The sequence below is a fragment of the Pleurodeles waltl genome, chromosome 3_2 (assembly GCF_031143425.1).
Source record: "Pleurodeles waltl isolate 20211129_DDA chromosome 3_2, aPleWal1.hap1.20221129, whole genome shotgun sequence".
Lineage (NCBI taxonomy): Eukaryota > Metazoa > Chordata > Amphibia > Caudata > Salamandridae > Pleurodeles > Pleurodeles waltl.
In genome coordinates this window covers 200,448,865-200,466,576 of record NC_090441.1, presented here as the reverse complement: position 1 = coordinate 200,466,576, position 17,712 = coordinate 200,448,865, and the positions used below count along the sequence as shown (strand labels likewise).

General features: G+C 48.7%; 1 protein-coding gene across 2 annotated transcripts in view; it reads right to left on the bottom strand.

Annotated features, from left to right (window-relative positions):
- LOC138286694 (beta-galactosidase-1-like protein) overlaps positions 1-17,712 on the bottom strand; it is a 296,524-nt gene that overhangs the window by 30,283 nt on the left and 248,529 nt on the right. For both annotated transcript variants that reach the window (XM_069227181.1, XM_069227179.1), the window contains exons 13-14: positions 10,664-10,753; positions 6,925-7,038 (exon numbers count right to left, since the gene is read on the bottom strand). In XM_069227181.1, coding sequence (XP_069083282.1) covers positions 6,925-7,038; positions 10,664-10,753 — 204 coding nt within the window. The remainder of the gene's footprint in view (positions 1-6,924; positions 7,039-10,663; positions 10,754-17,712) is intronic.

The following is a 17,712-nucleotide window of genomic DNA, read 5'->3' as shown; positions in this document are numbered from 1 at the left end:
GTGTCCGTGGCCCTGACCCCCGCCCACGCTGCTGTTCGCGTGTTTGAGGCCCTCCTCCACCCGCAGGCACCCGCCTGCGCCTCATCCCTGGTGTCTAGTGGGCTTCTGGTAAGCGTCGCTAGACTTGTGCATTTGTTCCTTTTTGTTATTGTGCTTTGTTTCATTGCCTGATTTATTGTGCTGTTTTCCATCTGTTTTTCACTTTTTGGTGCCAGGTTTTTGCCCCTTGTGCGCTCCCCCGCTCCGGCTCTCTCTGAGCCGCTCTCCGATCCATGCCGCTGCGTCCCTGCCCCCCTCGCATCCCCATTCGCCTCTCCCTCCCGCCTCCCAGCTGCTCCTCCCTCCCTCCTCCCTTCTTAATGGCAGTCACTGCGCGTCCGCGCCGCTGGTGCACGAGAGGCGTGCCAGAGGCAAGCCCGTCCGCGCCTGGACCGCGACCAGTGCCACCCCCCCTGGTCCTCGGGACTCCCGCATCCCCAAACGCTGCTACATGGCCAGCGACCTCATCGCCCTCAACCCTGGCCACAACACAGGCTGCTTCCAGTCCTCTCCAAGGAACACCAACGGTCCTTTCTCCTGCCATACCTGCAAATTCACCTGCGACAGAACAACGAAGCCCGCCAAAGCCGGATCCAACCATCTCCACTGCATACTCCTCAACATTCACTCTGCACGCAAACACGCCATCACACTCTGGGACCAGCTCGACACCACTGCCCCAGACGTAGCCTTTCTGACCGAAATCTGGTGGAATGAATCCTTGGCGCCCGACATTGCCATAGCCATCCCGGATGGCTACAAGATCTCCCGAAGAGACCGCACCAATGGCATCGGAGGAGGAATAGTCATCGCCCACAAATCCACCCCCAAAGTCCACACCCACACGGACGACACCCTCAAGACCGCCGAACACCTACACTTCCAGATCCACATCGACCCCAACACCACCCTCAGAGGAACACTCATCTACAGACCTCTGGGACCAAGAGCACCCTTCAACGACTCTATCGCCGAACTCGCCAGCATCCACGCACTCCCCTCCACGGACTACATCCTCCTCGGAGACCTCAACTTCCACCTAGAGAACAACAACGACCCCAACTCCACCACGTTGATCGACAACCTCGCCAACCTCGGACTCCGGCAACTCGTCACCACACCCACCCACATCGCCGGCCACACGCTTGATCTCATCTTCTCCACAAGCGCCCACGTCACCTTCAACCACACCACCAAACTCTACTGGACCAACCACCACTGCATCCACTTCACCTTCAAGAAACACACCAAGCGTCACTGCACCCAACAACCACCCCGCCGCTGTTGGAGCAAAGTTACCGAAGACCAACTAACCAGCACCCTCGCCCAGAACCCTCCTACCGACCCCCACCGACCCAGGCACCGCTGCTCTCAACCTCAGACAGTGGATCACCAACTGTGCCAACTCCCTAGCGCCACTCAAGAATCCCCCCAACAACCAAGCCTACAAAAAAGCCACCTGGTTCACCGACAAGCTCCAAGCCGCCAAACACGGCTGCCGGAAACTAAAAAAGAAATGGCTCCATGAACGCACACCCGACAACCATACAGCCCTCAAGGACGCCTCCCGCAGGTACCACCAACTCATCAGAATAACCAAGAGATCCTCCTTCAAAGACCGCCTGGATAACAACGCACACGACAGCAAAGAGTTCTTCAACATCGTGAAAGAACTCTCCAACCCCAGCGCCAACGACATCCCACCATCACAAGAGCTCTGCGACTCTGTCCACCTTCTTCCTCCAGAAAATCTCTGACATCCACAACAGCTTCTCCACCACAACCACACCAGACCCCATCCCCGCAAGTACCACCCGCACCAACCACCTGACTTTCTGGACCACCGTCAACGACACAGAGACACTCAAGATCATGAACTCCATCCAATCAGGATCACCGTCTGACCCATGCCCACACCACGTGTACAACAAATCCGCCGCAATCATCGCCGCCCAACTACGGAAGGTCATCAACATCTCCTTCGAAACAGCAACATTCCTGGAAAATTGGAAGCACGCCGAAATCCACGCCCTCCTCAAGAAGCCCAAAGCTGACACAAGAGACCTCAAGAATTTCCGTCCCATCTCCCGGCGATGGTTATCGAGAAAATCGCCAACACGCAACTGACCCGCCACCTCGAAGACAACAACATCCTGGACCCATCCCAGTCCGGGTTAAGACAGAACCACAGCACTGAGACCGCCCTTCTAGCCGCCACCAGACGCCAACTGGACAACGGCGAAACATCAGCCCTCATTCTCCTGGACCTATCTGCCGCCTTCGACACAGTCTGCCACCGCACTCTAACAGCACGCCTCCACGAAGCCGGAATACAAGACAAAGCCCTCGACTGGATCACTTCCTTCCTCTGCGGTCGAACCCAAAGAATCCGCCTCCCTCCCTTCCGGTCCAGAGCCATCGACATCATCTGCGGCGTACCCCAGGGCTCTTCCCTCAGCCCAACACTGTTTAATATCTACATGGCCCCCCCTCGCACAAGTGGCCCGCCAACACAACCTCAACATCATCTCCTACGCCGATGACACCCAGCTCATCCTCTCCCTCACCAAAGACCCTCACACCGCCAAAACCAACCTTCACGAGGGTGTGAAGGCCATCGCCGAATGGATGAGAAGCAGCCGTCTGAAGCTGAATTCGGACAAAACGAGGGTCTTCATCCTCGATTCCTCCCTCTCCATGTCCAAACAGGTCAACGCAGTCTCCTCATCCTGCTACAACACCCTCCGCATGCTCCGCAGGATCTACAAATGGATCCCGACTGAAACAAGAAGAACCGTAACACAGGCCCTCGTCAGCAGCAGGCTAGACTACAGCAACGCACTCTACTCAGGCATCCCGGCCAAACACCTGCAATGCCTCCAACGCATCCAAAATGCCTCTGCCCGACTGATCCTCAACGTACCCTGCCGCAACCACATCTCCCACCACATGTGAGACCTTCACTGGCTCCCCGTAGACAAGAGGATCACATTCAAGCTCCTCACCCACGCGCACAAAGCCCTCCACAACACCGGACCAGCCTACCTGAACAACAGACTCAGCTTCTACACCCCCTCCCGCCAGCTCCGCTCCGCGAACCTCGCCCTCGCCGTTGTTTCCCGCATCCAGCGAAAGACCTCCGGTGGCAGATCCTTCTCCTACCTCGCCGCCAAGAGCTGGAACTCCCTCCCGACCAACTTACGCCTGACCCAAGACCTTCTCACCTTCAGAAGACTCCTCAAGACCTGGCTCTTTGATCAGTAGCAGCACTTCCCACATGCCCCCTCTCCCCAGCACCTTGAAACCCTCACGGGTACGTAGTGCGCTTTATAAATACGTTGATTGATTGATTGACATATTGCACATGGAATTATGCCCTCACATATAGTATGGTGCACCCCGCCTTAGGGCTGGAAGACCTGCTAGAGGGGTGACTTACCCATAACATATGCAGTGTAGGGTGGACAGGGCACACAGGGAGTGTGCCATGTCGAGTTTGTATTTTAGGTTTGCACCAGGACACTCAGCCTGCTATGGCAGTGCTGGGTGCATCTGGATGCATGGCCCTTGAGGGTGGCACAATCAGTGCTGCTGCCCTCAGGAGCCTACCCATAGTACCCCATGCCCTGGGTACCTAAGTACCTTTTACTAGGGACTTTTAGTGGCAGCTAAAAGTGTATCCAATTACTTTTACTCAGTTTTAGGGAAAGAACAATGGCACTGGGAACCTGATTAGCAGGATCCCAGTGCACTCCAGTCCAAGTTGCATTCATAAACCAGGCAAAACATTGGGGGGTACTGCAACAAGGGGCCAGTCTCTCAGAGTTACTCCGTCACAACGGTGACAGCTATCCCATCCGCTGAAATAGAAATCCCATAGGAAATAATAGGTTTTATATTTTGGCGGACGGGATATCACCATTGTGACGGGGTAACCCGTCTGACGAAATCGAAATCAAGCCCTAAGTTTTCAATATTTTTTGAATTTGCATAAATCTTTTTCCAAATATAGATGACGAGGTAGGGAGTTCTATCCAAGTGCTGCAGCTACAGAAGAAGGCCCGCTACCTAAGGAATGTATTCTTTATTTTGACATGATAAAACTATGATCCCAACCTTTACGTAACATCCATAGCTTAATAGATACAAAAGATTGGTTCCGTTGTTTAAGTGCAAGCTTTACAGAAGCTGCCAAGTCGATTGGCTCAGTGCAAAGCCTTTACTAATGGGCAAGAATCCCTTCTGAAGGAGAAATTACTCTACATGTATAGTACTATTGAACAAAAGAAACAACCCAGTTATCAAAGAAAGTCTTAGAATTCTGGCAGGGATTTGCCAATACATGTAACAAAGAGCCTGTCAGACTTCTGTTAAGCATGGAATGATCCACATAAAATGTGACATGCCGCTCAACACCAAAAATGTCAAGAACTCTGCATTAAAAGCGGGATTCAGAAAAACAAATAAAGGTAAAACCTGCAGGAAGGAAGGACCAGTACTTGGGACACAACTAAGGAAATATGTTACTTCCCTGTACCGCTGTTGAAACAAAACGGGGGTTCCCAGGGTGACGATGGGGAATTATTCTAGCATGTGAATCTATGAAAGATCCAGTGCTGGAGAAGCAGCCTTATGGCCCATGACTAAGAATGACCGATGGGGAGGTCTTCAAACTGAGGAAAGAGTGAATATGTCCTTCAAAGTGATATTTCACAATCTTATTCTGAAGTGAGAAACAACATTACTGCAGGGGTCTTAGGAAGGGATGTGGAAATGGGGGTCTTTGAGGTCAGAGCAGAGAGGCTCTGGAATGTGGTCACATTCCGCTTTCAAGCATGTTAGAAAAGAAGAAGGCACAGGACAGTCCTTAGACCTTCAGACTTCAGTTACCACCATAAACAGTAGAAGCCCCGGTGGAACCAGTCTAAAGGCCACAAGCTCCATAAACCTGTCTTCGCCAATGCGTCTATTCCGGGCAAAGGTACACGAGGAGCAAAGAAAGGAGGGACAATAGGAAGGGAAAGCATAAACCTGTCCTGGACCGCTGACAAAACCCATGGCTCCACCTACAAGTCAATGCAATTGGCGGATAACATCTGAATTTGAAAGAGTCCATGTTGGTGATTTTTCTCTGTGACAAGACTGCCTTACCCTTTTCACAGACCTCTGTCCTTACAGCTCTGGTGCTAGTTCAGGTGGTCTGCCCTGCACTTTGAACAACCCTCTCTCCCAAACCCCCCACACAATCTGAAAGCATCAGTGTTTGAGAAGGAGTTTGAGGTTTGCAATGGTTTTGTGAGGGGAATGGAGATGATCACTAGGGATTCTCGGTCACAACTTCAGCTTTGCATTGATGTAATACTTATTTGATGCATGTAGTGAAGAGCATCTGATCATGAAGTAGTGTGTAAAGAACTTTGTCCGATGCTTCTGACGGAGTGTAGCTGTAAGTCTCTAAACCGGTGCCCACCACACTCCACCTCTGGTCACTGTCTCACTATTATCCAAACCTGAATTAACAGCAAGTCTCCTTACTCGGCCTTCACATCATTGACAACTTCAGCATTCCTTTGGACCTCCTTCTCCTGACTCCATGGTTACAGTTTTCTCCACTGAGGGAACTCAAAACCTGCCTAAAGTCAGTCTACTCGTAGCCCATCATAAATAATGTTCATGGGTTTCTTACACACTGACACAACCACAGTGATTTCTGTTTATTCAAAAAGACATCGTAGGCCTGGCCTTTTCTGAAGTTTTTATCTAGATTCTTACCTGTTGGAGCGTTTACCTTTACAGCTCTGTGAACTCTTAGTCTATAGTCGCCAGTGGGAGCGGTGGGTTCCTCAGCCACAGACAGACTTGAGCCACAAACTGAAACCTGTTGATGCCTAGGCTCAAAGCAAGATAATAGGGGAACAAATGTGTCTCTAAAATCCAACAGGCCATGGAGTCCAGCAGTGACACAAAAAGATAAAGTTGGGAAGTGAAAAACAGGAAGGATCAGCTAGTACCATAAATCACAAACCAACGCATGCAAATGCAAGATGGATGATTTAAAAACAGTTTAAGAAAAGCACAGAGGGCAAACAGAGAACAATTAAAAGAGATGCACAATAGATTCTTCTGGTCAACAAAAAAAACATTCCACGAATGAGTCTGAACTTCAGACGCATAAAGACTCAAGCTAGTAGAGAACTGGAAACTGGCACTTTCAGCTACATCTAAGGCCACCTCATGATAGCCCTCAGGATAGCTTCCTACCTGGACCATCTTTCTTCGGTCCTCTTGACATGTTTCTGTAGCAGAGGTCATATGGAATCTTCTATTTCCTCAGCTCAGTCCTATCAAATTCATCAGCAATGCTGGATGTTTGCAGCATACAGAAACAACAAGGTGATGGATGGAATACTTGAATTAATCTCAGCCACTGGCAATCGCTCAGGCTGCACCCCAATCCATTGTTTTTTGCCCACCATGCTGCCAGTTTGGACCCAGCCACATGCAAATCAGTCTTAGCCCTGCTCCTTATGGGAGCAGTCCAGCCCGAACTGCCATGCTAGGTCCTCCCTGAGCCAGGACAAAGCAACCTAGGACAGGTTTTGTCCTAGTTATGGGCTCTTCAGCCAGATATAGCTTGGTTCCAGTGGCACAGTGAGCCCAGGACCCACGTCTGGGCATATCCGGTGCACTTCTGTACCCTGTCCACATTGCTATACCTTGTTTATAGTCCTTTCCCCCAGTTAGTATGACTTATCCCTTTGAGTGCACCTTACCCAGGTTTATCATTATTCACAAGTTTTCCCCTAACCTGTACCCCTTACCATATTCACCCATTCATAATGCCCCATCATGTCACCACACCATACATACTGAAGCATACTTTACCCCATTCAACATGACGTAGCCAAAGTCGTGCACCCCGTCACGTGGAGCCATCAGAGGGGTGGGTTCAAGGACATCTACAGGCAACCTGGTTCTGTACAGAACAAACCCGAAATACTGGAAGAGAAAGGGAGGTGTGAGTCAGATACCAGCATCCTTAGATATCACCGGGGATTAGCTGTCATATCATAGTATCAACACCTAGAAAAACTCTGGGCCCGATTTATAGTTTGGGGGATGAGGTTACTCCTTCACATACATGACGGATATCCCGTCCGCTGTATTATGATCCCATTATAGCCTACTGTTGGAGATGGCTCTCCTTAGGGGATTCCCCAGACTTTTTTGCTCTTTCCTCCTGGTCTTTTGCTAACTCTCTTTGTGTGGCCTTAGGGCTCCGGGCACTTGCCCACTGTACTGCAGGGGAAAGTGTGCATGCCCTGTCTACACGTGCTAAGAGATGGTGCTTACATGATTGGTTCAGGTGCTGTACCCCAGAGTGCCCTGTAAAAAGGTACACCACATACCCGGGGCAGGTACAGCCCTGGCTACTAGTGGGACATTGCACTGAGTGTGCCACCCACTAGAATAGCCGGTTAAGCATGTATCTGGCCTGCCAATGCAGGCCTGTGGAAGCTCAAATGAGCCTGGGCTTAAGTTGGCACTACCAACTTTGTAGCCAACCCTGAGGGGACTCTCTGCTACCCATATAGCACCCCCTGAAGTGCAGAGCAGGTGGCAGATGGAAGGCTGGGTATCCATGGGTGTCCCATGCCCGGTAATGAAGAAGCCGCATGTGGGTTTTCCCTACCTAGGGGGTCATTTCTGGAAAGGACCGTGCACCCTTCCTGTGTCGTGGCTGGCCTGGGCAAACTGGTCGCTAGTGTGTATCCCTCTGAAGTGTGCTCTCCAAGGGCTTGTTGGCTTGCACCTGTTCTCTTGTGGCGATCTCAGGGACATCAAAGACCTCCTGGGATGGATTTAAACCCTGTACCTATATCATATGGAGAGTGGTGCCCTCCTAAGTGCCTACATCATCTGCTGGATGTCACTTGGTAGCAGCGGTGTGAGCGTGAAACTAAGTATTGCGCCAGGAGGCCAAATTTGCCTCGCATGGAACCTTCAAAGTACTGCCCACCTTCAAGGAGTGTGGCCCTTCATCGTGGGGCCATGACACGCATAAGCGTCTGGTTGGTATTGAGTGTATTCACCGGTTGCAAGACCCAGCATGGCCCACTTTTGTAGTGTGCTGCATTTCACTCGTGCGACACCTAACTGCATGCTCATTGTGTGCCGTGTCTGATTCACTAGTCGCAACTCTTGGAGGTGGTGGCATACCCGGAACAGTGTTGCATTCTACCTCATGTGGCACACATCTGTGTGTGTGTGTCAGAATTTGTCTGGTGCGGCTCAAGTCATCGCACACCAGACTTTGTGCCTCATTCACGGGAGGTACAGGACTACAACTCTTCATGTGTGTTTGGGTTTGTCTGGTGCGGCTCAAGTCATTGCGCACCATATGTTGTGCCTCATTCCAGGGAAGTATGGGATTGGAATGCGTCGTGTGTGTCCAGAATTGTCTGGTGCAACTCCAGTCATCATGCACCAGATGTTGTGCTTCATTCCAGGGAAGAACGCAATTGGTAACTTTCCGTGTATGTTCGGAATTGTTTGGCATGACTCAAGTCATGGCACACTAGACGTGCCTCATTCCAGGGAGGTGCAGCATTAGTCAACTTGTGTATGCGATCAGAATTGTCTGTGCGATCCAAGTCATCGCGCACCAGATGTTGTGCTTTATTCCAGGAAGGCACGGAAATTGGTAACTCTTCGCGGGTGACTGGAATCGTCTGGTGTGACTCAAGTCATCACGCACCAGACGTGCCTTCTTCCAGGGAGGTGCGGTTTTGGAAACTCTTAGTGCGCAAATGGGACTCTCTGTGGCAACTCGAGTCGTTGTGCCCTCTTCAAGGGAGGTGCAGTATTGGTAACTATTTGTGTATTGGAGCACCTGGATAGGCTGTGCGCCACTGTGAACAACGTGTGTCCCAAGGTGACCCTCCCCCCCACCGTGCTTGGCAGACCGGGGCCCACGCCCGAACGTTTGGTGTGGAGACCCCTGAAAGAACTTCTTGAGTGGTGGCCAAACCTCCATTTGTCGACTGTTGCCTAATTAGCCATTAGTTCTCTCTTTTCCCACCACCTTTTCCCTGGGATCCTGAATAAGTGTAACACCAGTAGCATACGGTCTGGTATCCGGGTAAAGGTTGCTTTTCATCTCCAGCTTGTGGCGGGCGGAGCAGTAGGAACTGATTGGAGGGACAAGGAAGGTTTGCGCACTGCGAGCACATTGACCAGTAACCTGCCGGCTATCAGTGCGTTTTATACTACCTGCCTGATATCCATAGCACTGCATAGTGGTGCGGAGTGAGTGAGTGAGAGTGATTGCCTGTGACTGACTACACCGCACAGCGGTGTTGCCGTACATGTGATTCCCTGTCAGAGGACTATCACGGTTGAGATTGGGTTTTACCTGTGCAGTCTACGCCGTGGAGCTATTTAAAAGTACTGCAATTCTCTTTATGTCCCCATTGCTGCTATTGTTGTAAACCAGGGTGCACCCTATAACTATGTGATATTGAACCTGGGTAATCGCTACAGTGGGTCTCGTGCTGATAAGGTTTCAGCACCGCATGAGGGTGCTAGGAGGGAAAGTATTATTTTTTTCATTTGTACATACTGCTAATGTCGTTTTAACACAGTTGGGCCTAGCACTGCTACTGATATTTCAGAATGTAATTTATTCACAGATTTACATGATGTGCATGTTGGGTTAACTAATGTGTGTGTTGAATGCAAATTTCATTTACATACACTCCTGTGAAGTCTCTTTTGTGGTGCTCAGTGTATTTGTTGTGTGGCAGTGCTGTGCCAATGTTTTACACATTGCCCTTGTAATAAGCCTGCCTGCTCAAAGCCAAGCTACCCAAGGCTGAGCACAGGTTATATTATCACCCATCCCTGATGGGAGTTTGTAATCTCTGCCAGGATAGAGTCTCGCCACACCCAACCAGAGCGTGCCACCTCCAGCACCAATGGAAATTGTAATATGGCAGACAGGATATCTGTCACGTTTGTGATGGAGTGACTCATCTACCAAACTCTAAATCAGGCACTCTGTCTTGAAACAAATAGATTAATTGAGAACTGACCCCACAACATCCATTTGCTGCCACACGTGATGCACAGAGGGTCCACGTTGAATCTTGACGATAACTGAGGTGACACTTGTGGTTTAAATTCTATGTCCTTGTGAGAATGTCCTTATAACATCATAGCTATCAGTCTGAAGTATGTAATCTCATGCTACTCTTTCAGTACTTGTATCACAAGCGCCTCCCTCAACACAACCTCTGACTGCAGCTTCGCTGGTACCCAAGCAACAACCCAAGGTACACGAAGAACACAACAGCCCACCCCACACCACAAACACATACATAATACAGTCTTTCCCCACACAATACAGCCTTTGCCTACAAAATGCATCCCCTTCATAAACAATTCCTACATAATAGAACCTTTGCCTACATAACACAACCCCTACTTAAACAACATAGGCCTTTCCTACACACCTGCACAATACTACCTTTCCCTACACACTATAACTCCTCCCTGCACAACACAGCCTTTTGCTACACAATAAAGCCCAATACTTACAGCACAACATTAGTACCTGGCTTACCTGGTGCAGCTGCTCGAAGGTGAGAGGGAAGGTGGCCAGGACAGGTGGATAAACTGAGAGGATATCTAGCAGCTGCAGGAGGGCCCCGCTCTGTGCAAGAAACACAGGATCAGTCTCAGAACAAGGAGTCAGGGTTAGTAACAAGATAACACTTCTCTGGGTTGGCAAGAAACGTCTCCAAGAAGCAATAGCAGCCTTCTTATACATTTAACTAAGGCTCCCAGTTTTCCATTTTAACTGATGTTTATAGATAAATACAAAAACTAAACCATATGTTTCTTATCTGTATTAATTTTTAAAAGTGTAAAAATACAGAAAACTGGGCTTCTTGTGAAGGACTCTCTATGCTGCCCTTCATGAATTCCAGGCCAGCATCTGAGGAGATAGACAGCAATGGGGAGTTAAGAACAGGATGAGATTTCATTAACTACAGGCATACGTCAGCATACATTTGTATATAATGCTAATATTTTACCACATTGCATCAGCCTGACGCACATGATCGGCTATTGTCCTTCGGAGGGGTGTAGCTGGTGGCTTGCTGGAGAGTGGGGTTGGGCAGCCTGCCAGCACATTTCCATTTGCCTTATTGACGGTTCTCCATGCTAGAATGACATCTACTCTTCTCCCCTTTTCTCCTGGCTACATCACTCATGGTGCCCTATTACACATGCAGCGCTCTTTCTTTGCGCCAGACGTAGCTGTTTTAAGGTGCACCGTGGCGCAAACAGAGAAAGTGTGCCCTGTGTGTGATAGGGCTCCAGATGGAGTGTGGCTATCAAAGCAGGAAGCCTTCAGATATGGCCGGCTGCAGTGGGATAAGTTCCCCCAGGACTGAAGGATCCTTGGGACAAGTGAATACTGCAGAATATACATATAGTATCGCTCAGCAAGTACTGGGGACATCATTTATGAGCCTTAGGCGCAGGACAGCATCGCAAGCAATCTTGCTGCGCCGTCCTGCGTCAAAAGAAAAGGGCAGGAACGCACCGTATCTATAAGATAAGGTGCAGTCCTGTCCTTTTCCCCTCTGCTGACGCACAGTGGGCTTGCACCACGGTGCAAGAATGTCTGCATTGCAGAGATGATTTGTTTTGTGGAGGAAGGGGCACCTTCCTGCACAAGAGCACTCACGAGAGGTGTGTTCTTCTGTGTGTGCAGTAGAACGCAGCACACTTAGAAAAAGGAAAAACAAGGAGAAATAATGAAAATGTCACTTACCCAGTGTACATCTGTTCGTGGCATTGGTCGCTGCAGATTCACATGTTGTGCACAGTCCGCCATCTGGTGTTGGGTCGGAGTGTTACAAGTTGTTTTTCTTCGAAGAAGTCTTTCGAGTCACGAGACCGAGGGACTCCTCCTCTTTGCTTCCATTGCGCATGGGCGTCGGCTCCATCTTAGATTGTTTTCCCCGCAGAGGGTGAGGTAGGAGTTGTGTGTGTTAGTAATAGTGCCCATGCAATGGAATGAATAAGTATGTACAAATTAAGGTTAAGTAATATATATATATACAAATGTACAAATGTTGAAGATAACTTCCAACGGCTACAGGCTCCCGGGGAGGCGGGTGGGCACATGTGAATCTGCAGCGACCAATGCCACGAACAGATGTACACTGGGTAAGTGACATTTTCAGTTCGATGGCATCTGTTGCTGCAGATACACATGTTGTGCATAGACTAGTAAGCAGTTATCTCCCCAAAAGCGGTGGCGCAGCCTGTAGGAGTGGAAGTAGTCTGAAACAAAGTTCTCAGTACGGCTTGACCTACTGTGGCTTGTTGTGCGGATAGCACGTCTACACAGTAGTGTTTAGTAAATGTGTGAGGCGTGGACCATGTGGCTGCCTTACATATTTCGTGCATTGGAATATTTCCTAGGAATGCCATGGTAGCGCCTTTTTTTCTGGTTGAGTGTGCCCTTGGTGTAATGGGCAGTTGTCTTTTTGCTTTAAGGTAGCAGATTTGGATGCACTTAACTATCCATCTGGCTATACCTTGTTTTGATATTGGGTTTCCTGTATGAGGTTTTTGAAATGCAATAAACAGTTGTTTTGTTTTTCTAACCTCCTTTGTTCTGTCGATGTAGTACATTAGTGCTCTTTTGACATCTAATGTATGTAGTACCCTTTCAGCTACTGAGTCTGGCTGTGGGAAGAACACTGGTAGCTCTACAGTTTGATTTAAGTGGAACGGTGAAATAACCTTTGGTAGGAATTTAGGATTGGTTCTTAGTACAACCTTATTTTTGTGTATTTGGATAAAAGGTTCTTGTATTGTAAACGCCTGAATTTCACTTACTCTTCTTAGAGATGTGATGGCAATGAGAAATGCAACTTTCCAGGTTAAGAATTGTATTTCGCAAGAATGCATGGGTTCAAAAGGTGGTCCCATGAGTCTTGTCAAGACGATGTTAAGGTTCCATGAAGGAACAGGTGGTGTTCTTGGTGGTATTATTCTTCTTAGGCCTTCCATGAATGCTTTAATGACGGGTATCCTAAACAGTGAAGTTGAATGGGTAATCTGCAGGTATGCAGATATTGCTGCAAGGTGTATTTTAATGGAAGAGAAGGCTAGATGTGACTTTTGTAAGTGTAGTAAGTATCCCACTACATCTTTTGGGGATGCGTGTAATGGATGAACTTGATTATTATGGCAGTAGCAAACAAACCTTTTCCATTTGCTTGCATAGCAGTGTCTAGTGGATGGTCTTCTAGCTTGTTTTATGACTTCCATACATTCTTGAGTGAGGTTTAAATGTCCGAATTCTAGGATTTCAGGAGCCAGATTGCTAGATTGAGCGATGCTGGGTTTGGATGCCTGATCTGCTGTTTGTGTTGTGTTAACAGATCTGGCCTGTTGGGTAACTTGACGTGTGGTACTACTGACAGGTCTAGTAGTGTTGTGTACCAAGGTTGTCTTGCCCATGTTGGTGCTATTAATATAAGTTTGAGTTTGTTTTGACTCAATTTGTTTACTAGATATGGAAGGAGAGGGAGAGGGGGAAAAGCGTATGCAAATTTCCCTGACCAGTTCATCCATAGGGCATTGCCTTGAGACTGTCTGTGTGGGTACCTGGATGCGAAGTTTTGGCATTTTGCGTTCTCTTTTGTTGCAAATAGGTCTATTTGCGGTGTACCCCAAATTTTGAAGTAAGTGTTTAGGATTTGGGGGTGAATCTCCCATTCGTGAACCTGTTGGTGATCTCGAGAGAGATTGTCTGCTAGTTGATTTTGGATCCCTGGAATAAACTGTGCTATTAGGCGAATGTGGTTGTGAATTGCCCATTGCCATATCTTTTGTGCTAGGAGACATAGCTGTGTCGAGTGTGTTCCCCCTTGCTTGTTTAGGTAATACATTGTTGTCATGTTGTCTGTTTTGACAAGAACGTATTTGTGGGTTATGATGGGTTGAAATGCTTTTAGCGCCAGGAATACTGCTAGTAATTCGAGGTGATTTATATGCAGTTTTGTTTGATGTACGTCCCATTGTCCTTGGATGCTGTGGTGATCGAGGTGTGCTCCCCACCCTGTCTTGGAAGCATCTGTTGTTATTACGTATTGTGGCACTGGGTCTTGGAACGGCCGCCCTTTGTTTAAATTTGTACTGTTCCACCATAGAAGCGAGATGTATGTTTGGCGGTCTATCAACACCAGATCTAGAAGGTGACCCTGTGCATGTGACCATTGTGAGGCTAGGCACTGTTGTAAGGGCCTCATGTGCAGTCTTGCGTTTGGGACAATGGCTATGCATGAGGACATCATGCCTAGGAGTTTTAAAACCACTTTTGCCTGTATTTTTAGTGTTGGATACATGGCCTGTATGACCTTGTGAAAATTTTGAACCCTTTGTGGACTCGGAGTGGCTAATCCTTTTGTTGTGTTGATTACCGCTCCTAAGTAGTGCTGTATTTTGCACGGCACAATGTGTGATTTTGTGTAGTTGAGGGAGAACCCGAGTTTGTAGAGGGTTTGTATGACATACTCTGTGTGTTGTGAACACTTTGTTAGCGAGTTGGTCTTGATTAGCCAGTCGTCTAGATACGGGAATACGTGTATTTGCTGCCTTCTGATGTGTGCGGCTACTACTGCTAGGCATTTGGTAAATACTCTTGGTGCGGTTGTTATACCGAACTGTAAGACTTTGAATTGATAGTGTATTCCCTTGAATACAAACCTTAGGTATTTCCTGTGCGAAGGATGTATCGGTATGTGGAAATACGCGTCTTTGAGATCTAAGGTTGTCATGTAATCTTGTTGCTTTAGCAGTGGTAACACCTCCTGTAGCGTGACCATGTGAAAGTGGTCTGATTTGATGTAGGTGTTTAGTATTCTGAGATCTAAGATTGGCCTCAGTGTTTTGTCCTTTTTGGGTATTAGAAAGTACAGTGAATAGACTCCTGTGTTTATTTCTGTACATGGTACCAGTTCTATTGCTTCTTTTTGCAGTAGTGCTTGAACTTCTATTTCTAGGAGGTCTAAATGCTGTTTTGACATTTTTTGTGTTTTTGGTGGGATATTTGGAGGGATCTGTAGAAATTCTATGCAATAACCATGTTGGATAATTGCTAAGACCCAAGTGTCTGTTGTTATATCCACCCACGATTGATAAAACTGACTTAGTCTTCCCCCCACTGGTGTTATGTGGAGGGGTTGAGTGACTTGTAAGTCACTGTTTGGTTGTTGGGGTTTTGGGGCTTTGAAATTTTCCCTGGTTTCTCGGGAATTGTCCCCCTCTGTACTGGCCCCGAAAACCTCCCCTTTGGTACTGTCCCTGGTAGGTAGACGGTGTTGATTGTGAGGTGCTGGCTTGTGTGGCCTGACCCCGAAACCCCCCTCTGAAGGTTGTTTTACGGAAGGTGCCGAAAGTGCCTCTGCTTTGCGGGGAGTAGAGCGCGCCCATGGCCTTGGCTGTGTCAGTGTCCTTTTTCAGCTTCTCAATCGCCGTGTCAACCTCTGGTCCGAACAATTGTTGTTCGTTGAACGGCATATTGAGTACTGCTTGCTGTATTTCTGGTTTAAAGCCAGATGTGCATAACCATGCGTGCCTTCTGATGGTTACTGCAGTGTTTATTGTTCTTGCAGCTGTGTCCGCTGCATCCATAGAGGAGCGTATTTGGTTATTGGAGATGTTTTGTCCCTCCTCAACCACTTGTTTTGCCCGCTTTTGAAATTCTTTGGGTAGATGCTCGATGAGATGCTGCATCTCGTCCCAATGGGCTCTGTCATAACGCGCTAGGAGCGCCTGAGAGTTTGCGATGCGCCACTGGCTTGCAGCTTGTACAGCGACTCTTTTCCCAGCTGCGTCGAATTTTCGGCTTTCCTTATCCGGGGGTGGTGCATCGCCCGATGTGTGTGAATTGGCTCTTTTGCGAGCTGCTCCTACCACGACTGAGTCTGGTGGCAGTTGAGAGGTGATAAAAGCAGGGTCTGTGGGAGGTGCTTTATATTTTTTCTCTACCCTTGGAGTGATCGCTCTACTCTTGACAGGGTCTTTGAAGATTTGCTTTCCGTGCCTTAGCATTCCTGGAAGCATAGGCAGGCTTTGGTAGTTGCTATGGGTGGAGGAGAGGGTGTTAAAAAGGAAGTCATCCTCGACAGGTTCTGTGTGTAACGACACGTTGTGGAATTCTGCTGCCCTAGCTACCACCTGCGCATACGCTGTGCTGTCCTCGGGTGGTGAGGGCTTGGTAGGGTATGACTCTGGACTATTGTCTGATACTGGGGCGTCGTATAGGTCCCAAGCATCTTGGTCATCTTGGCTCATGGTGGTGTGAGCCGGTGAATGTGACGGAGTTTGTGCCGGTGATATCTGAGTTACAGGTGGAGGAGAGGGTGGCGGAGTTGCTTTCTTTGCCACTTTTGCTTGTGGTGTTAGTTGTTCAGTTTGGAACTCTAGTCTCCTTTTTCTCCTGATTGGTGGAAGAGTGCTAATCTTCCCTGTTCCACTCTGGATGAAGATCCTCTTTTGTGTATGGTCTACATCAGTGGTCTGTAACTCCTCTTCAAACCTGTGTTTACGCATTTGAGAGGACAATGATTGTTCCTCTGAATATGAGCCGGTAGTGGGTTCGGTTGCTGGTTGTTTTGGCACCAAAACTGTGTCTTTTTTTGTTTTCGGCTCCGAGGCGAATCTCTTCTTTTTCGGAGTCGAGCCTTCTCGGCGTCGATCATCCTCGGTGCCACTGTCTCTGCGTCGAGCAGCGTCGGCTCCGCTGTCTCGGCGTCTATCTTTTTCGGCAACACTTTCTCGGTCCCGAGAATGTTGCGTGCCTGTGTCTCGACCCGAGTCAGACGATCTGGGCACCAGTTCGGCCTTTTTCGGTGCCGATGGACGGTCACCTTTATGGGTTGAGCCATGGCCAGTTGGCAGTGGCGTCCCCTGGGCCTTGTCTGTTTTCTTGTGCTGTGTGCTTTTCGACGTCTTACTCACAGTTTCCTCGACGTCGAATTCATCCGAGTCCGATTCATGGATGGAGAAGGCTTCCTCCTCTTCTCCTTGTTCCTCGAACTCTCGGTGTTCTGTTGGCGTGGACGCCATCTGTAATCTTCTGGCTCGACGGTCACGGAGCGTTTTTCGGGACCGGAACGCACGACAGGCCTCACAAGTTTCTTCTTTGTGCTCGGGTGACAGGCACAAGTTACAGAGCAAATGTTGGTCTGTATATGGATATTTATTGTGGCATTTAGGACAGAATCGGAACGGGGTCCGTTCCATCGGTGTCGATGTTACACGCGGTCGGGCCGACCAGGCCCCGACGGGGGATCGAAATTACCCCGAAGGGCTACCGGAGCTCTTCACGATTCGGTGTCGATTCTAACTATCCCGATCCCGAGCGAAACAATACCGACGTAGTTTTTCGAAGTTTGACTATCTTTCCGTCCCGAAACCCGGAGCGAAAAGGAACACGTCCGAACCCGAGGGCGGAAAAAAAACAATCTAAGATGGAGCCGACGCCCATGCGCAATGGAAGCAAAGAGGAGGAGTCCCTCGGTCTCGTGACTCAAAAGACTTCTTCGAAGAAAAACAACTTGTAACACTCCGACCCAACAC